Below are 19362 nucleotides of genomic sequence, written 5' to 3' on the forward strand. Positions count from 1 at the left end.
TAGTCAACAGTCATAAAGCTCCTGCTGTCATGTCACACTTGGTTTAGCACGTTGCTGTAATAACAGAAATTGCACCAGCATCCTACAGTATTTTCATGTCTCGGGATTTCCACTCTTTTCCTCTTCCCTCTCTTCTACACCGCGCCCACTCTCCCCCTCATTTTCTCTTTCAGTTTTCCCTCCTCTCTGTCTTACGCTTTCTCTCCTCCCTCTATTTTCCCTCCCTCTTCTCTAGCTCTCTCTTTCCCCACCCTCCCTCCCTCTGTTCTACTCCAGCATCCTGCAAAATCACCCCTCACCATCTCTCCGTCTGTCTGTGCATGTGCAGGAGTCAGTGTGTGCGTCCATGGCGGGGTGAGTGTTTGTGTTTGAGTGACCATGTGAGTGTGCATGTGCTACTTTGACAAGACAAGAGGTAGTGAAGGAGAAGAAGAGAGCAGAGGAAGCGAGGAGGAGGAGGAGGAGGAGGAGGGGGACTGAATATGGCCATGTGGATGATGTTTTGGCATTGGGACTGTAGCTGACCTACGGGAGTGCGCGTGTGACCGGGAGTACGTCTGTTTGTGTGTGAGAGTGTGAGATGGGATCCGCTCTGGGCAGAAGACAAGCAGCTGAAAGAAAGGAAAAAAAAGCTAAAGAAGCCAGGAAGGCCAGACTCAATAGTAAGGTACCCCAATTGCTGTCATCATCTCTTTAATTTAATTTTTATCATTATCTCTGGTTTAAACATGTCTTTTCCTTCCTCTGTCTCCCTTGTTTTTCATCTTTCCTATCTTCAGTTATTTGCGAACACTCCCCCACCTATCCCTGTCTACCTGTCTGTGCTCTCTCCCTGGCTTTCGTTCTGTTGTTATGCTCTGCTGCATGTTGGCTGTGTGAAGAGCTGGTGCAGTCTTGTCTGAAACCCTGACAGAATGCTAATGTTTCTCTCTGCACTGGTTCAGTTACTAACCGTGGGCATGCATCATCGTGCGTGTCTGTTTATGAGTGTGTGCGTGTCTGATATGTGAGAGGATGTGTGGTTATTTGCAGCCAGTGTGAGTGGTTGTGTTTTGATTTGGGATCCCTTAGTAAGTAAGGCAATCATATTTGTGTGTGCAGACATTCCTGTATTCAAGTGTGTGTGTGCACATGCAGCCGCACGTGTGTGTGTGAAAATGTGTTTATGCATGCACATGACAATGTTTCTGTTAGGATCTGCCAATGGGTCTCTCAGGACAGAACTTGCCTTCTGGTCACTGTCTTTAATCATACTGCTCTGCTTGTGTCACAGTGCTGTCATATTGATGCTCTCTCATGAGGATGGCCTCACTGTGTGTGTGTGTGTGTGTGTGTTGGAGCGAAACAAAGCTACAAAGAGCTGAAAAAACTGCATTATAGCTGGGACACATTTGATAAACTTGTTAAGATAAGTAACTGCCACACACAGTATTTTTTTGTGGAGCTCTGCTGAGAGTCTCAGAGCTGTCAGTCTCAGTCAGGGATGTCTCAGCAGGTGGTGGCTGTCAACAGCACACCCTGCAGGCAGTTTGACCTGAGCTGCTGCACAAATGGGCGGCTTGATCTACTTTACAAAATATCTCATGCAGACTTGTCTTTCATAAGTCCATTCGACCAATTACAGTATGTATGGAGTCTATGTAGTTCAGGCTGGGTTGCACTGACAATGATTCATTTTTAAACCTCATTAAATTATGTTGCACCAAACTTTTAAACTAGCTCAAAATTAAGAACAATTAAATCTCCTTAAAACTCAGTTTATTTTTTATTCTAAATCAAAATTGGATTTAATTCTGTTGCACTGAAACTTTTAACTTCAGTTGAAAATGTGATCCAGTATGAAGTTTAAACTTACGCTTGAGGAGGTTTAACTTTTAAAATAGCTGTATATTTGAGATGAAATGAGAAATATAATCAGCTTCCGACTCAACCCAATAGACTTTTATGACGTGTTGATAATTTGAAAACTTAGAGCTTCTCTGTCAAGCCACTATGAGTAGGCTAACTAGACTAACTAACTTTTTAGCAAGGTAGCAAACAATGTAACATTTCGTTAACCTTCTACCTCAGTTGCAAGCAATGCAGTGTTTTGTTAAGGAATACAGAGCTGCCAAAAGTTAACAGTTTTACCTCTCTCTGTTATATTTACTAGACCCTAACAGCACTCAAATTCATTTTTTATTTATTTATTACTTTGGGTAAGGAAGCATCTCCATATTGATCAATTGTTTAATTTCAGTTTACATCACTAAACTTGGATTTATTATGAGATTCCTTTTTAAATGTGCAACAGAGCTCTGCTTAATTTTAATGTGGATTTACTCATTTTAAACCTAGTTTTGCTGAACTCTGATTAGAACTTATTTTAGATTAAATCAGTCTTTGTTGCACAGCCCAGCCTTCGAGTTTAACACCGTGTCCTTTCTGCTGTTCTGTAAGGTTGTTTTCCATTTACTTACAAATTAGACCAGTGTACTGTAAGTAAAAGGCATTAAAACAACACAATGAGCCAAAGTGTAATTTGTGTTATTTTGTTTTGGCCCTGGCTTATAGAGTGACAGTCTTATTTAACATTACAGATGCCTAATTACACTCTATACACTGGGATACTGCTTGCACCCTAATGTGTTTGTGTCTTCTGTATGCTACTGCTTTTTCAGCGTGTGTGTAGGTTCTTGTGTGACAAATTGCAGCATTGCACTTGAATGTGTTTTACTTCGTCACCACAAAGTATCTCAACTCCCCTCTCAGTTTTTCACTCCAACTGAGTGTGTGTGTGTGTGTAAGAGGGAGAGAGAGGCAGTGATTAGACAGACTATAAAGAAGGAATTGATTCTGTTGTATTCAGTATGCTCTGAAACCAGGCCATGTAGAAACTACAGCCCCAGGCTCTTCATAATACACCCCAGTAAGCTCTATGTGGGTCTCTACTTGTAGGTACTGCTAATATAGATTCTTTGGACTTTTCTGATTCAAGTGAAGTTTTATCTAAGTGCAGTAGTGGACGGGGGTGGGATATGTGACCCACAGCCTTGAATTTTAAACCAGATTGTGCCATGGCTGTCCTGGCAGTTTGGTGACGAATCTGGTCTAAAAACTTCAGCAAGCTCTACATTAACTTGTAAAATAAGTGACATCCACAAATCCATTACTCACCCTGTCTACTATAGTTCATACTGTACAGATATTTTTGTGGTGGATATCAATCATGCACACCACAGCCACTTGCCTACAATGTTAAAATGAGAAATGTAAGGCTGCAACTAACAATTATTTCCATTAACGATTAATCTGCTGATTATTTTCACAATAAAATGACTGTTTAGATTATAAAATTTCAAAAAACTATTAAAAATGCTTATCCCAATTTCCCAGAGCCCAAAGTGACATCATCAACTTGCATCTTTTGTCCAACCAACAGTCTTAAACCCAAAGTCTCATTTACACTCAACAATGGCAAAGCAGAAAATCGTTCTTTTTTAGCTGGAATCATCACTGAAAATCACTGAAACTTTCAGTCGATTATTAAAACAGTTGGCAGCTAATTTTCTATTAATTAATTAATTAATCAACTAATTGTTGCAGCTCTAGAAAGGTGTATCTTATTTTTTAAACCCGAAGGAAAGACCTCAGTTGGCATAAACCTCCACATACTCAAAAACTGTCTGTAGTTTGGTTTGTTTGTGTGTGGATCTGGAACAAAATGTGGAGATATCATACATTTTGCCTCCATCCACCCATCTGTCATTTCAACTGAACTGGAACTCGACTTGCTTTTTGGTCTTGATGGTGTTACAAATCATTGCACAAGTTCATTTCACAGTAAGAAAAAAACACATTGTATAGCTCTTGCTCCATACAGTCCAACATCCCACTAGCAGGAGACTCCATCATTCTAGGTCAGCCAGTCTGAATAGATGACTGTAGAATAGGATGCCAGAGGCAGAAAGTACAATAGAGTTCTAATAATCATCTGGCTGAATAAATACACTACCCACATATCCCCTGTCTCAGCCGGGAGCCTGCTGGCTGCCCTCTTCTGTTCTCTCTCTGTGGCCCAGCCTGTTTGCAGCCAAGGTTCAACTGTAAGGGAGGTGATTTTTGCTGCATTTTTAGCTGTGTTTTGACACAAGTTTTGCTAGGATGAGTTGCTGTTCACCTTTGGTCGGTTTAGTTGTGTTTCATCCTCTGGCTGCTGTCCCCCTACTGTCTGTCTGTCTGTCTGCCTGTCTGCCTGCCTATGTCCTGCAGTTTGTGTGTCTGTCTAAAAGCACATGACTGGACCTGATTCAGCTCTTTCTTTCTCTATACGCTTTGATTCTGATGACAGCATGCATTCCCCTCGTCCTCCCTGACCACGCCGCTTACAAACACAAACACACAAAAACACAAAGTCATGCATACACGCAACAATGGAGCTCTGTTTTCATGTTTAATGTCACAGATTTATGGATTATAACTTAGGCTGAATTTTAGTCATTACTGAACCCGAAATCTTTCTTTTAGTATCAAACACTGCATGTAGAGACGGCAGCTATGAAAAATGTTGTTGTCATCTGCAACTGGTTAGCTTGCGTTCATGGTGGTAACAATGGATTTTTAAAGGTATCACAGTGAAAAACATATAATATCCAGAAACAAACTTCTAAACCACTTCTTTAGCATAAACAACCTCTCAATCATCCATCTGTATGCATAGCTTGTTGTAAACATGTATACCAAAATATGACTGGATACAGTTTCCATCTCAGTCCACACTCACAATGTTGTCTACCTTGTTGCAAACAAGTGCACCAAATGACTTTGTGTTATTTATAATCCATTCCGCAGTTTCAAAATTATTGACACTTGAATACTTTTCAATACCACATAGTTTAAAACAATACAATACTAACATTTTATAGTGTTGACAATATAGAAGCTATTGCTCATTTTGTTTTTATCGTGGTACTCATTATATTGTTGTTATACTAGTATTGTACTGAAATTTATAATTCTGGTATCGTGACAGCCCTAATCCATTTTAACTCCATGATCTAACTACAGTTGTTATGTTGTCTGGGATGTGCTGGTTTCAAATATGATTATGGTTTTTTACCGCACTTCAAATATATTGCCAAGATCAGATGATGACTCTTTGTGGCAGTGGTTCATTTTGTCTTGTGTTAAAACCCTTGACTGCGATATAGCAGTGTTTTTATCTAGCTTCACTATTCTGATTGCACAAAAAGTTAACTGTACATATTGTCAAAGCAAAGCATGTTTCTTTCTCTTCATGTGGGTCATCACAGCCACAGCTCTAATTGTATCATTTAAAATGTGGAGTTTAGGCAACACTTTGATCAGATTTGTCAAAAAGAAGATGAGGTGTGTAGCCGTTGCCCCAGTTATCAGGTGTAGGAACGACGGAGATATTAGTGGAGCAAGAAGTTTTAATTAGTCTACAATTTTTTATGGACCTGTGTGAACAGTTTTCCGTGCATCTGTCTCCAACATTGAGTTGCAATAGAAACTTTAGAATAATTAATGAAAATGACAAGTTTGATGTGCATGTAAGCACAGAGGTTTGATGTGGTTACTTTACAACAGTCTTGTGCATATTACATAAAGACTGCAGATGGGACACAGTCACCAGAGTGAAGGAAAGGCAGTCAGTATCACAAGTCAGTCTCTAAACGCCTCTCTCAGCAGAGGACAGTCTTCGAGCTTTCGTCACTTAAACCAGGCGAAAACAAATTACAAACAAATTTATTGTGTGTAATCTCAGTCAGCTGAAAAGTATAGAAGTTGAAATTGAAAGACAAAGAAAATGTGAAAAATGGTGTTGTGTGATTTTAGAGAGGTTACATGAGTGTGACAAAATTGTGATGGAACACAAGTGCACTGAACTGTTGACCTCTTTTCAGCAGATGGGCAGCGAACTGTGCAAGATACACTCATTCTTGGCATCAAAATTGCAGTGTGCTACTTGATTGGCATCGCCTCGCCTTCTGTTGTGCCTTTGCTCCCTCTGGGGCACACCATGAATCACCAAGATACCAAACCAGCGAAGTAAAGGAAGTAACCTTAGCGCACCCCAGGAAAAATAGATTTTGAGTAGAGTATCACCCATAAATGGTCTACCTTTTATAGAGATCCTGTCTGTGTGTGTCTGTATTCATTAACACGGGTCTACACATTCACATTTGTGCGTTCTGTTTATGCCTATGCCTTCTTTTTTTTGCGTTAATGGGTTGGTAAATAAGCCAGAACTCAATTGTACTGATGAAAGAGACAATGCTGGACAAAGCCACGCTGCCAGTGTGGCCAGCAAGGTGGGTGGAATTGGTTGAGCGCACAGCAGAATGTGTTTGGGGGTCCACAAACAATAAGCCGGTGCTCTGCGTGTTTGTGAGTGTGTTGATGAGTGGGAAAGAGGCCGTGGCTTTGCGTGCTTTGTTCCGGCCTTTGGCCAACCCTGTCAAAGCTAGCTCATACTGTCCAGCCTGCCCAAACTGTAATTCATCAAGAGGAATACTAGATATTATACAGAGCTAAAACACATTATCCCAGTGCTTCTGAAAAGGATTACTCAGGAGGTACCATGCTGCTACGTTCAGAGAGAGCTGCCAGGAGCCGGGCCACTGAGGTTAGACACAACACACTTCTGCTAAAATGACTCATGAGATCAAGAGTAAATGCAGGTAACTGTCACAGTACGGCTGCAGTAGCCTTTCTGACACTGTAATCTTATTTAGATACCCAGAGAGAAAGGAGGTTTGTGGAGCAACATTTAGTGCAGCAGTTTGTTTGTTTGTGTGCCAGCTTTGAATTTTCTGGACTTAAAAGGAAAAATCTGCAATGTATTGTAAAGATATTAAGGAAGCATGCTATTTTCGAATATTTGCTTCTCTGACAACAAAGCTACAGCCATGGTGTCCTCCTTTGAAATGTCTATGATGGGCTAGAGTAACTGCAACTGTATACTGCAAATTGTAATAAACCAGTATTAATTTCTAGAAGGAGCAGATGTTTATTATCGTTAAATTGCACAGTATGTTCATGGAGTCTGTCAGGCAGTAAGACAGGCAGCCACTGAACACAAACTACTGAGTGTGTATTTTCAGAGCAGTGGGTGTTATATCGGTATCGATATCAGGCGTAGCTTTATATTGACAAACAACTGACAGTTATAAAAAGCTGATCAACTTTCAGTGTAGGACTTGTTGTTGCTTGTTATTGTCAAAGTGCAATGTCGCACTCGTTTTGCACTCCTGTTGTGTTCCTGCAGCCTGCCTGAGCTTCCTTGGGTTTTGGGAGGAGGGGATGGCGGGGTGGGACAACTTGTTTCTGAAAAGGATTGTATATTAAATATGATTTCAACAGTCTATGGCTCAAACTTGTTATTTGAACTGCGGTCATGCAGTCATCGCAACTCCTTTTTGGTTGCACGGCTGTTACGTATTGCTCCTTTAAAATTTTGTAGATTAGCATTTGCAGTACTTCAAGTTCACATTGTTCAGCTGCATGTGACACAGCTGTGCGTGCTATGTCTTGATTTTTAAAGGCTCATTTTACATGAAGTTCAGTTCAGACATCCACTTTGATGTCTATGTATACTTCATTTGAGTGGCACTGGTGATTTTTTTTACTCTTTGGTGTATGAATGACACAGTTTGTACATCAATGAAAGGGGAATGGCTGGTCACATTTGATGAGCGTTTAATGAAGACTGCTTTCATATGTTTCATGTAAGAGGGATTGCATCAGATCAATTTGTCTGTCTCATTTGATATGGTTTAAAAACAGAGGTAGCCCACATAATAGGGCAACTATGCTGGTATGTGCATGCTTTGTCAGCAGATGGCATGGATCCAGGTAGAGGCTGGCTTCAGGCTAGAATGCAGTGAGGCTGTTTTTGTTCCTCTTTCTTTGTTTTTTGTTGTTGTTTTTTTTCTTGCTGTCTTTTATCTTCTTTTTATTAGTCCTCAAAAGCATCAATAAAAAGATCAGGAACCCCCTACATGAACAAGACAAACAGAGACAAATCTCAGCTGAAGGACTGTCTAAAATACTCAGTCTCTGAAAACCCAGAGGGACACTGGATGGGGCCAGTTATTTAGAGCTGGTATTATTAGGATAATGACTGTCTTGTGTCAACTAAGCAAGCTGTGAGGTCTTTCTAAATCTACACCAGAGAGGTGTAAAAGTGAATTGCATTTTATGCAGAAACATTTGTGGTCAGTAATGGTTTTAGATGCTGTTGCTATAGTAACAGCACCCCATCACCGTCTTTGAGTGCAAGGGGATTTTTTTTTTTACCACACTCATGCATCATGAATAAAATGTGTGTTTAGTGTGCTAAATTATGAATCAGTAAGTGTTATTTTATGTGTGTGACTGTGCTTCTGTACGGATGTGTGTGTGAGTCCAATAAATTTCATCCTCAAGCCTCCGGTGCTTTTTCATGTGGTGTTAGTCTCCCCCTAAGCCTAAGAGTGTATCAAATTACTGAGATTTATTTGCTGTTATACAGTAAAGGTTGGAGATTCCCCTCACAGAAAATCCTATTCCTTGGGATCAAATCCATACTCTGTCATACAGTATATTGGTCTTTTTGTAGCTGAGAGCATTACACTTTAAGCCTGTTAGGTATGGATATTGGAGATTACCAAGCTCTCGCTCTCTCAGACAAGCATACTGTAGACTGAGGTCTAAACAGTAGATAGGGGCAGAAATGCTTATAGACACTAAAAAAAACACTAGTGTGTTGTAACAGACATGAAGTGGTACGCAGCAGATTTGTGTCTATTAGAGAGGTTTAAACACCCACATTAAACCAAGAAGGTTAATTAATATGTTTTATTGGACAGCTTTACTAAATCCACCAGCAAGATGTACTGTTAAGCATACACGCTGTCTTTCTCGGTGTGTGTGAGCGTGTGTGTGTGTGTGTGTTAGACGTCTAGACATTTTAGCAGTCAGTGTGGAAACCAGTGTTAGTTCTTATTCAATGCTCCTCCAAAAACCTTTGTTTGGAGGATCAAAAACAAAACAGTTGCTCCCTTGTGGATTATTTCAGCAGTACATCTTGGATTTACATCAGTAAATAGTGATTTAGACTCAGTGCAAAAAAAAAGGGTCTGAAAACAAACTTTTCATATTGCTCCTACAACATTTTGTTGTCGCTCAGTTTGTTACAGTCATTATTGTGGCAAAACTACAAATAATTGTTGCTAGCCTAGTAAGCTGCTTAACAGAAAACTCTCTAATATATTTGCTGTAAGTTGTCATAAAAATGACCATGATATCTCATCAGATACGAAAGGAACATGCTAAATTGAAATACTCGCTTCTCTAACGACAACATTACAGTCGCAGTGTCCTTCTTTAATATTTCTTAATGTATTGCTGGGCACCATGCAAAGCGTATAAAATGTATCTGTTTATTTGTGTCTATCGTGAAATTGTTGAAGTAGTGTTCAATTATGTCAGCACTCCTCTTTGCTGGTACAGGGGTGTTGCATAGAGTCAGAAGCAAGGATATTGCTCCAGCATCTTCTGTCATAGTTTGGGGACCAGTAACACTGGAACTGCATCTGAATCCATTTTAAAAATAATCATACACCCTCCTCTACCCAGTTTATATACGTGTAGCTAATACTGAGTTGATATTGTATCAGTTATTAAGTTCCATAAAGCATAACACCACCATTTTTAATTTGATATAACACATCAGTGCCAGTAGTATTTGGTTGTATCTGTTAGTATTGACCAGTATGTAGTGTGTAGTTGTGCCAGGCAGGCAATGAATTGGCTTCTGTTGGAGTGATGAAGGGAGCACATGTTCACACATAGATAATCAGTGCACAGCGACAGTGTGACACATTGGAGCCCATGATACACTGGACTACAGAAACACAGCTCACATGGAAAAAAAACCTTTGAATTACATGAAGTATGAATGAAGTAAACATGTTGTATGCATTTCTGCTTTAATATGATGATGGTGAAAGCTAACATTACTCAGTTATAGAGATGTTTTTATACAATTGATATTGCGCGTATCCAGCAATGATATGTGAATTTACTGGCATTTATGTGTAAGTTCCCAAATTATATAAGGTTCATATTAAACAAATTCACTGAGAATCTGGTAACTAGTTTGACTGTCAAATAAATTATATATAAGTTTCAGATAAACAATATGTAATGTATAATGTAAGAGAGCAGGGCATTATTGGGAAATGAATCCCAACCGGATGATGCAGGATTTTATGGCTTTATTTTGCAATAGTGACCTGCTTACTGTACATTATTCTGCTTCAATAATCAATAATGTGACACCAAATTTTACTTTTAAAATGATTCTAGTGATTTAACAATGCATCATTTGTTTTGTTTAAAGACAATAGCTTCTGTAGAAATTGGAATGATTAAGAGAACATATGAGTGGCTGCCCAAGTGTTAAGAAATTTTACATTGCAGTCATTTATTTCATGATGATCATTTGCTCAACATTTTGCCAGAGGCTGTTAACTTTATTTATATGCAAGTAGCATTTTTTTTTCCTGCTTTTGTTTATTCTTTCTTTGTTTGTGTACAGTCTTTATTCATTTAAATTTTGCCCACTCGTATTCAGTGAATCATTGTTTTAATTTGTCAGAAGAATTAAGACTCTCTGAAGAATCAAATACTCATTCAGACACACTGACTGACAGATACACGCGCATCCACCCACACGCTGTTAAACGTACAGCTTTACACGGTTCCCCCAGATTAACAAGCCAGGAAGTTTAAACAGATAGTGCTCTGTGAACAGCCATTGTATCAGACAGCCAGTCAGAAGCTTTTTTGACATTGTGCCATTATTTTGCTATAATAAGATTGGCTCACAGTCAGAAAGAGAGTTCAATGGTCGGCAAGGATAAAGTCTGGAAGCAGGCTAAGACCGTAACCACATGCACTGTAACAGAATTTCAAATCATCCAAAAATACAGTAGTTATTTGCCAGTGTGTGGTGACCCTTACCATCCACATTTCCACAGAAGACACATTTTATTGGTGTTGGGCTGGTGATGCAGCAAACTAACCTTAACAGACTGCATACCAGCTACACCTGAGACCAGAAATAATCAGGCTATAGGATCAAATAAACTCACCTTTGACTGTGTTATAACAACATACATTTAACAATGGCTGAGTGAAAAATTGATCACAATAAAATGTTTAATGTCAGTCTTTTTGTACCCAGGTACAAATAGACACAAAACAGAACACACCAGACTGTCTAATTTCAGTAATAAAGAGCGACAAATTGACTGTAGACAAGAGCCTGCAGTGAATGATTGTCATAGTTTAGGCAACAAAACTACTTGGTTAGGTTTAGTGAAAAACCATGGTTTGTCTCTGCCATGCAGGTGTAATTTAGGTATAATATGGGTGCAAATTGTATTGTTGGCTATGGACAACTGCATACTTTGCCATGCTAGTCTATGATGCAATAGCATCTCACTATTTTTGTTATGAGCCAATTTTAATAAAGACCAGGTGAAAAAAAGTTGACTGCCTTACTTTGCATTTAACTGCTTCATTTATCAACACACTCAGGTAGTAAACTTAGTAGACTAAAAACAGAAAAGAAAAACAACAAAAAATGGCATACTGGTGAGCTGACCTGTCCACTTTTATTAACAATTTCCTTACCATTTCATTTTCTCCCTCCACATTTTTGCACCCTCCATTATTAAGGAATATGACAGGCTGTTAATGAGCCAGGGCATATTAGTAAGTTCTTACAAGGGAGTTTTCATTTAATGTGTTTAAATGAGACAATTCAATATTTTATTGAAGAATTTTCTTATTGCTATTAATAAAGTGTCTATTGCTGATGCATGTCTTTATTGTTTTATTGCCAAGGCATAAAATCTACTTAATGTAACATCTATTGTACAGTAGTAAATTACAGTATTACACAACAACTCTGCAGTCTTTTAGTAGGATGTTTCTGACAGAGTACTCCGTCTTTTCTTTGTTTAAAATTTCAAGAGAAAAACATCAGACAGAATAAGAAAGACTCAAGCTGTAAATAGATTTCTGCTCTACTCTCATATCTTAACGTCACCCTTTTTACCTCTTTTTCTATCACGTCTTTGCACTATTCTCTATTCCTTCTCCTCACGTGACCCCATTTCCTTGTGTTTCTGCCACACCACGTCATCATGTTGCATTTTTAATGAGAACACGCTTCTAGACCTTCATACTCTGCAATAAATCCATGAATTATAGAATAAACTGACAAATAAAACTAGCCAAGCCATTTGCCTGTTTTTTTTCCCTCCTCCTGATGTGAAGAGGTTTAAAAAAGAGGAGCCTCCGTTTGGATACTGAACCTTGAGTCAAATGGAAGATGCAGTAAAGATGCAGCGACAGCTTCACTGTACAGTCTCTACTCTCACTGTTTGCTTTGAGGTTTTGCCAAAGACTTGGAGTGCAACTTGGTGTGCTTACGTGATGCCTCTCCCTCTTATCTTCCCCAGCTGGGAGCTGAGTGAATAGACTGCATGCTTCCCTTTATTTCCAGATTGTGACTTGAGTCTGTCTTCAAATACTATTATATAGTAGTAAATTATACTACATTTATAATAGAAGATTGTCAAAAACAAACTCATTTGCAAGCATGGGTACAATATACTGTGTTTAATGCTGCGTCACGGTTACTGTGCGACTGTACTTTACCATCCTCATCTTTTAAGATCTGTGCCGGCCACGTTTGCCCTGATTACTAATCTTACTGATAATGACTCATCCTGCACAACAAAGCAGAGCCAACCTTTGTACTGTCTGTCGTAGAATATCCCTCATTTTCCAGATTGAAAATAAAATAGAGCACTTTTTAGTCTTCTTTTCAACACACACTGTTCTGAGGCAAAAATATTCTAATGTATGTTAGGCTATTCTGTGTTGTGACAGAGCAGTTCATTCATTTAAATCCATTATATCACTTCATTTTAAGTTATTTTTCACAAATGTTTGCTTTTGATAAAACACTAAGGAAATACAAAGAAGCACTTGACAAATACTGATGTTTAATTGTGCAATTTCTAAACAGAGGTGTAATTTTTTTTTCTCGCTGCTGCTTAAAGCTGTTGCACGAGTGTGGGTACGAAAAAAACAGATTCCGCCTGTATCTGTCTAATACAGGGTTGTATCTCTCTAGATTTGTGTGTCTAATTAAAATGCAGTGCCCCTGCAGCAGGACGACCTCTGTACAAAGCATCTGGGAGACGGGGGTCAAGGCCTGCCCACTCTCGCTGTAGCCTTTATATAAGTGACTGTCAACAAAGCACAGACAGACAGTCAGAGAATCAGGAACACTCTGTGCCAGATAAGGATGTTTGTGTTTGCTGACGTGACTACACACAAGAACATTGATTGTTGACGCCACAGTTTGTAGTAAGAGCACCTCTATTTCATACAACAAAACATAGTCAGCTTATGCTTTTGGTAGGATTGTATTAATGGAAAATGATGTCCCCTCCATGATAATTGTAATTTGGAATATTCCTAAGAATTTCCTTGCATATTTATTCATTATCAAAGTGCTTACAAGTAATTAATCTCATCAAACTGACTACAACAGTTTCAGCTGTTCTGCTCATCAGTGAAACTGTTGGGTTTGATAGAGTAGACTATCAGTCAATGTCACAACTGTTTTCCTCATCACTGTCAGGCAGACTGAGTAGACAAGTCACCTGGCATCTGAACAGGTTTCACTACACAAATATGACAGCTTGACGCTGACAAGGTGTACCTGATGAGTCAGAAGCACGGAGTATCTGCATGCGAGTCAGCTGTTGTTGCCACAGTGAGATCAGCTGAGGCGGTAAAAGCACACATATTCTTTATTCAAGTGGAAGTACCGATAGTTGTGTAAAAAGACTGGTGAAAGTAGAAGCACTGCTTCAACTTCTACAGTGAAAAAGTACAGGCTCTGAAATGTACACCAAGAATAAAAGTAAAAAGTAGCACTCTGAAGTAGATTTGTACCAGCTGTTAGCTCCCTGTCAAGGCTAGCTTGGTTAAGCCTTAGTTTTAACACATTAGCACCAGCTAACACTTTCATGGTAATGTACTGAACAACAAAATAATTACTTTAAAGTCTGTCTATACCCTACGACTGGTTGGTGATGCTCCGACTCCATATAATTGCCCCTCCAGCGGATTTCAGTCCATGCAACCACATCCACGTGTCAGTTTGCATCCTCTGTGATGACCTTACGGTGTGCCACAGTGAATGTTACTTTAATTTGGATATATGACTCCTTGTACTCAGTGAAACTGAGTAAGATCTCAAGTCAGGGGCTGTTGAATATTCAACTTAAAGCTTCACCGTGGTCTACAGTGTTAGATTTGAAATTTGACTCCTGCTACTCTGTACTGCAACTTGGCTGCTGCTGCTGTATGAAGCAGACTCTTTCAGTTTATAAATGTAATATCTGTCGTCCTACTAAGCTTTGACAATAATACGCTTAGACAGAGAGGGTGGTGGGCAATGCAATCAAGTATATCCAATCACCAGTAACACTTACCACTGCAGCAAGCCTACTGAACAGGCCTACAAGTTGAATTAATATCCAAACCTTTTATCTGCATTTTTTAGCCAGTAAGACTTTCTATACTATTTTAACACCAGTAGTTTTACTTGTAGTTGAGTAATATTTCAGTTATGTACTTATAAAGTAAAGAAATTATACTTGAGCACAGACTTTCAGTTGTCTGTCCACTACTCCTACACAATATAGTAGGACTGACCTCCTTCTCGTTGGACTTTAAACACTTGGGTGTATGTCACATGTACGAACTGGCGAAGGCCTTGATGGGAATGTGGGAATACCTTTGACTGTAGCCATATGCTTGTCCAGAATCTGTAAGAAGGCTGGCGCCGACAGCAGGACTCTGTGTTGACGGGTTAAATCATTCCTGCCACGTCCGCGTGAGCCTCCTGCTCTTTCCCAACTGTTTAGGCTGCGCTCATATCATCCTGAGGTCTGACGGTCCCCAGAGCATCACCATGTCCCACTGCACTGGCTCACCGTGTTCATTGCCTAAGCAGTTGTGACGCTTTAGAGCATGTGTGTATTTTCCGGGCCAGCTCACTTTAGGCCAGTATATGATCCTCCTGAATAAGCATCATGTTGGTGAGCATTGTAATTACTACTCATCCATGGCACAGCGTACTGTAGGCCAGCTGTGAGGGACCAGGGGCTATGTAGCCATGTGGTAATGAGTGTAAATATAGGGCAGTGAAAGTGTCTGACACACATATGTACATGCTGTATGGATCACACATGGATGCACATGAGCTATTGAGCAGGACATTAAGTGTGTACACCTCCTTTTATGACGCTATGGCTGAAACACTTTATAAAAGGGGGAGAAAAACCAAAGTAGAGTAGCTGTTGAACACACTGAGTAAAAGAGGCAGGGAAGTCAGCAAGGGAGGCAGGGGGAGTTGCGTTGTCTCTGTAATTTCTGGCCTCCTACCCAGACTTTTATCAGGTAGTGGCAGATAATCCCCCCTTAGTGGTGGAGGAGACAAGAGCCTCCTCAGGGTACTGAACTAAAAGAAGGGAACCTTTATCCGCTTTGTCCTGCTAGCTGAAGTAGCTCATCCACTCATTTTCTGCTTCTGATTGGTGATCCTTCACAAGGTACGGCGTAGTATTCAGGACACATATCCAAATGTGCCAATATTCAAACTAAATCAGTAGGAGAGAGCAGAAACCTGAATTAGTCAGGGGTCTGAAGTCCTGCAGGTCTAATTCTGATGACAATTTCCCTGCAATTCTAAGAGCATAAGTGCATGGGGTTTAAGAAGAATAAAGCTGCCCCTCAACATCAGGAGTGTTGTTTTTGGAAATGGAAATTATCCTGAACCTTGCAGGGCCAATGCTGACATAGAGTTGACTATTTAGGGCGATTCTACGTCATGAAATTTATAAATGAACTTAGCAGGTTAACATCCTCTAATCAGAGTTGGACAGCCCACCTCCTCCAGCCCTTGGTCTTGAGTGGGTGTCTGTGATAGTGCTCATTTTCAAATATATGCTGATTATGGGTCATCATTACACTATTTTTTGCTAACACCCTACGTAGGATTTTTACATTTTGGCACATTTTGACAGCTGATGAAGCTTCAACGGACTGTATTCCATTATTTCCTTTGATGACGATGGCCTGATAAAGAGCAGGGCTACAGCCACGTACTGACACTCCCCTACTGACACACACAGGCACACACACACACACGCACGCCCTGGAAAGCAGCCTCTCAGCTGCTAGTGTTAGCTCAGCTAGCTACAACACAGGTGCAACAATGCAGATTTTTTTTTTTAAGAGCCACATATTTGTTTCTAGTGTCTGTTGAAACTCCAGCAGACACTGTATTTCCAGTGTTTTGCTGCAGACATGGAGAGTGTGACAGTTGCTGCCCATGTCTGGTTGGCACTGACTACTAGCTGTAACTGCCACAGCCGCTTTTACCCCCCATGTCACACACTAAGTAGCCACAATCCCTACAATGGTTGTCCTGTGCACCTCCAGTCTGCCCCCCTTGCCCTCTCTTTAGTATTTTTCAAAATCATGCAGTGTGTGGAGTTACGTTACACTTTAATATTAGTTGTTGGAGTATCATTTCAAATTTCATATTACTTTTATTAGTAATCTAGGTTTAGCACGTTCTTCATCAGTTTCTGTTCTGGAAATTTCGAGTCGTAGTAGCGCAAACATCTTGTAGTCATCTTTGAAAAGAACGTGCACGGACAGCAATCATATTCAAATAAAAGACAGCGCAAATGAAATGGTGTTGGTGGAGAGTAATTTCTAATTGTGTTGAGAGCAGGAGAGGAAACAGTGTGCCAAACATCAAACTGAATCTGCAGGCTATTTTCTTGGTTTAACAAGTTGGTAAATTGCCATAGATTCTCTGAGTTGATTATATTGCTGCCGTTTCTTGCTCTGCTGCAGTGAGATGAAACACTATCTTTCATTCTTCCCTTCCTCCTCTGTCTCTTTCTCTCCTCTTTTCTTTGTTTGCCTTCCCTCTCTTTTTTCTCGATCCAGCACAGCAGGGTTACCCCTTCATCATGACAGCAGTGTGTGAACAGCAGCTGCATAGACCACCAGTCAAACTTTTTGGGGTCTAGACATGTACCACTAATGAGTGAATATCTGTGTCTGTCATTGCGATTTATTTAGTAGCACTTAATGTAAAAGCGTGAAAACTGTTGCATAGCTATGAGATGGAAGGCTTCCCTGTGTTTTGCTTTAACAACCTCAGCAGGTTTAGTCTTAAACTGATAAATCATGGCGGATGGAATAACATACATAAAATTATATGAGGAAACCTTTAATCATGTGACATTGCTAAGTAGTTGCAGATAAATAGTTGTGTGACAATTATAACTAGCGTAGTCATGAGTTTGTGCATATTGCAGTAGTTTTTGTACACCATCCATTTGGCTGTGCAAACATGCCATTTTCTGTTTCTGCTAAAATATAGGACTGTCACTATTCCCACACCAGACCAAAACACTTACGGTTTGGAATAAAGTGTGAGATTTGAGGAGCATTTGAGGTGAGACGCTTTCAGGCTGAGAATTTAAAAAATGAGCACCATGTTGTGACTGCAGTTTGAAAGTGACAGACAAGTATTATCTGTGAGATTTCCCTGCTTTTATTGGAAATCATTTGGCTCCTTAAAAGATATTGGAACTGTCTGCTCCATCATCAGTCAAAATTAGTATGACTTAGAGCATGTCTTTCTTTCTAAAGAAAAACAGGAGGTGTGTGTCGCTCTTTCATTACTCTGCAGTATATGCTGCTGTATATGTGACTGAGGGGCTTTATCCATCTGTGATGAATTACATCTATAGCTTTTTGAAGACTGCGGCTTTCTTTTGTACTTTATTTTATCCAGACTGAGCTTCTCTCACAGTGGTATGTTAATGCAGTTACTTTCTTATTCCCCACTGTGTCGACATGGGTAGATAAGACTGCATAGGTCTCTAGCTATTTATGTCCATACATATGTATGTTTATACATGTGTGTGTATACATGTGTGCAGTGGATCTGACAGTTTTTCTTCTTGTTTCCTCTCTTTGCTAGTTTTTCATGTAAGGTGCATTTGTGTGTGTTTGTGCTGAACAATGAATCTTACTTTCATCATTAAAAAAATGTGAGCGCTAGGGTTGGAGAAAAAATCAATTCTCTCAAGTATTATATTAAGTAATAACTAGTGCTTAGCTTGATGCTAACATGCAATGGGAATTTCAATTAATATGCTAACGGATATTAACATCACAGTTGTGCTAATATGGATCCTTTTTACTTAACATGCTTAACATAAAAGACATGTGTGCCCATGCTTTAAGTTATATGTTTACTCTGCTCTGTGGAAACAAACTAATAGCTTCTGACTTCACATTGTTTCACTTTATCTATCCACACTGAGCAGCTTCAGCAAGAGTCGAAACTCAAACTCAAAGTTCACAGTTCAATTTCATGTGTGAATGAATGTTAATTTAAAAGCTCTTTATACTGTGTGCAGATATCAGGTGCTTTATTCATTTTGGCATATCTTTTCCCATGGCAGCAGGTTGATGAACAGGAACAGAAAAAGTTTGTGTCAGAATATCTTAATAACTACTGTTATATGAAGTATAGCGATGATGCAGCTGAAATAAAACTCGAAGACTGACTGACATATGACATTCACTGGTTTTGAGAATATCAGCCATGATACACTGTTTCTAAAAGTGCATCATTCAACTTTTTGCCATTGTCTAGACTTAAAAAAAGCAAATAAAAATGGATCATGTCTTGACCCAGCTACTACACATGCAATAAAAACATTGCAAAAGACTGCCTGTAGCACAGTTTATGAGAAAAATGATTTTGTTCACACATGCAACTGGCTGAGACAAGAGCGAGGAAAATGTGGTTGACAAAGATGTTGTCACAAGAGAACTACACTTCTGCTATTTGGAAATATTTTGGAATGAAGAGAGACAATGTGTTAACACAAAATTCAGGTACTTTGTAAAACATGCTGAGCCGTCAGCAACTTCAAGGAGAAAGAGTCATAGCTATATTTGTGATGTTATTTCACAGATTTGCGGATTCTCTTCATGTTGTTTAGGCCCAGTGCATGTTTGTGCATGTGATAGTATTTCTACCTTAGAAGTCCCATCTTATCTATGGAGGTAACTACAACAGAACGTGAAAATTGTAATTAAACTGTAGAGCTGTAAGAATGTATACATGAGTTTGTCATTAGTCTCACAATGCCAGACCTCTCTCCACAGTATTCAGCAATAGAG

General features: G+C 39.5%; 1 protein-coding gene across 2 annotated transcripts in view; it reads left to right on the top strand.

The window, feature by feature from the left end:
• The window catches only part of shank3a (SH3 and multiple ankyrin repeat domains 3a), a 265366-nt gene that overhangs the window by 125089 nt on the left and 120915 nt on the right, over positions 1-19362 (top strand). Inside the window, exon 1 of one of the 2 annotated variants that reach the window (XM_084735098.1) lies at positions 369-667. The exons of the other annotated variant lie outside the window; for it this stretch is intronic. Within the exon in view, the coding sequence (XP_084591224.1) occupies positions 581-667 (87 nt within the window). The 5' untranslated portion in view covers positions 369-580. Of the gene's footprint in view, positions 1-368; positions 668-19362 lie in introns of those variants that run through there. 2 annotated transcript variants of the gene reach the window in all.

This window comes from Lutjanus erythropterus, chromosome 13 (assembly GCF_056507025.1).
Source record: "Lutjanus erythropterus isolate fLutEry1 chromosome 13, fLutEry1.hap2, whole genome shotgun sequence".
NCBI classification, from domain to species: Eukaryota; Metazoa; Chordata; class Actinopteri; order Lutjaniformes; family Lutjanidae; genus Lutjanus; species Lutjanus erythropterus.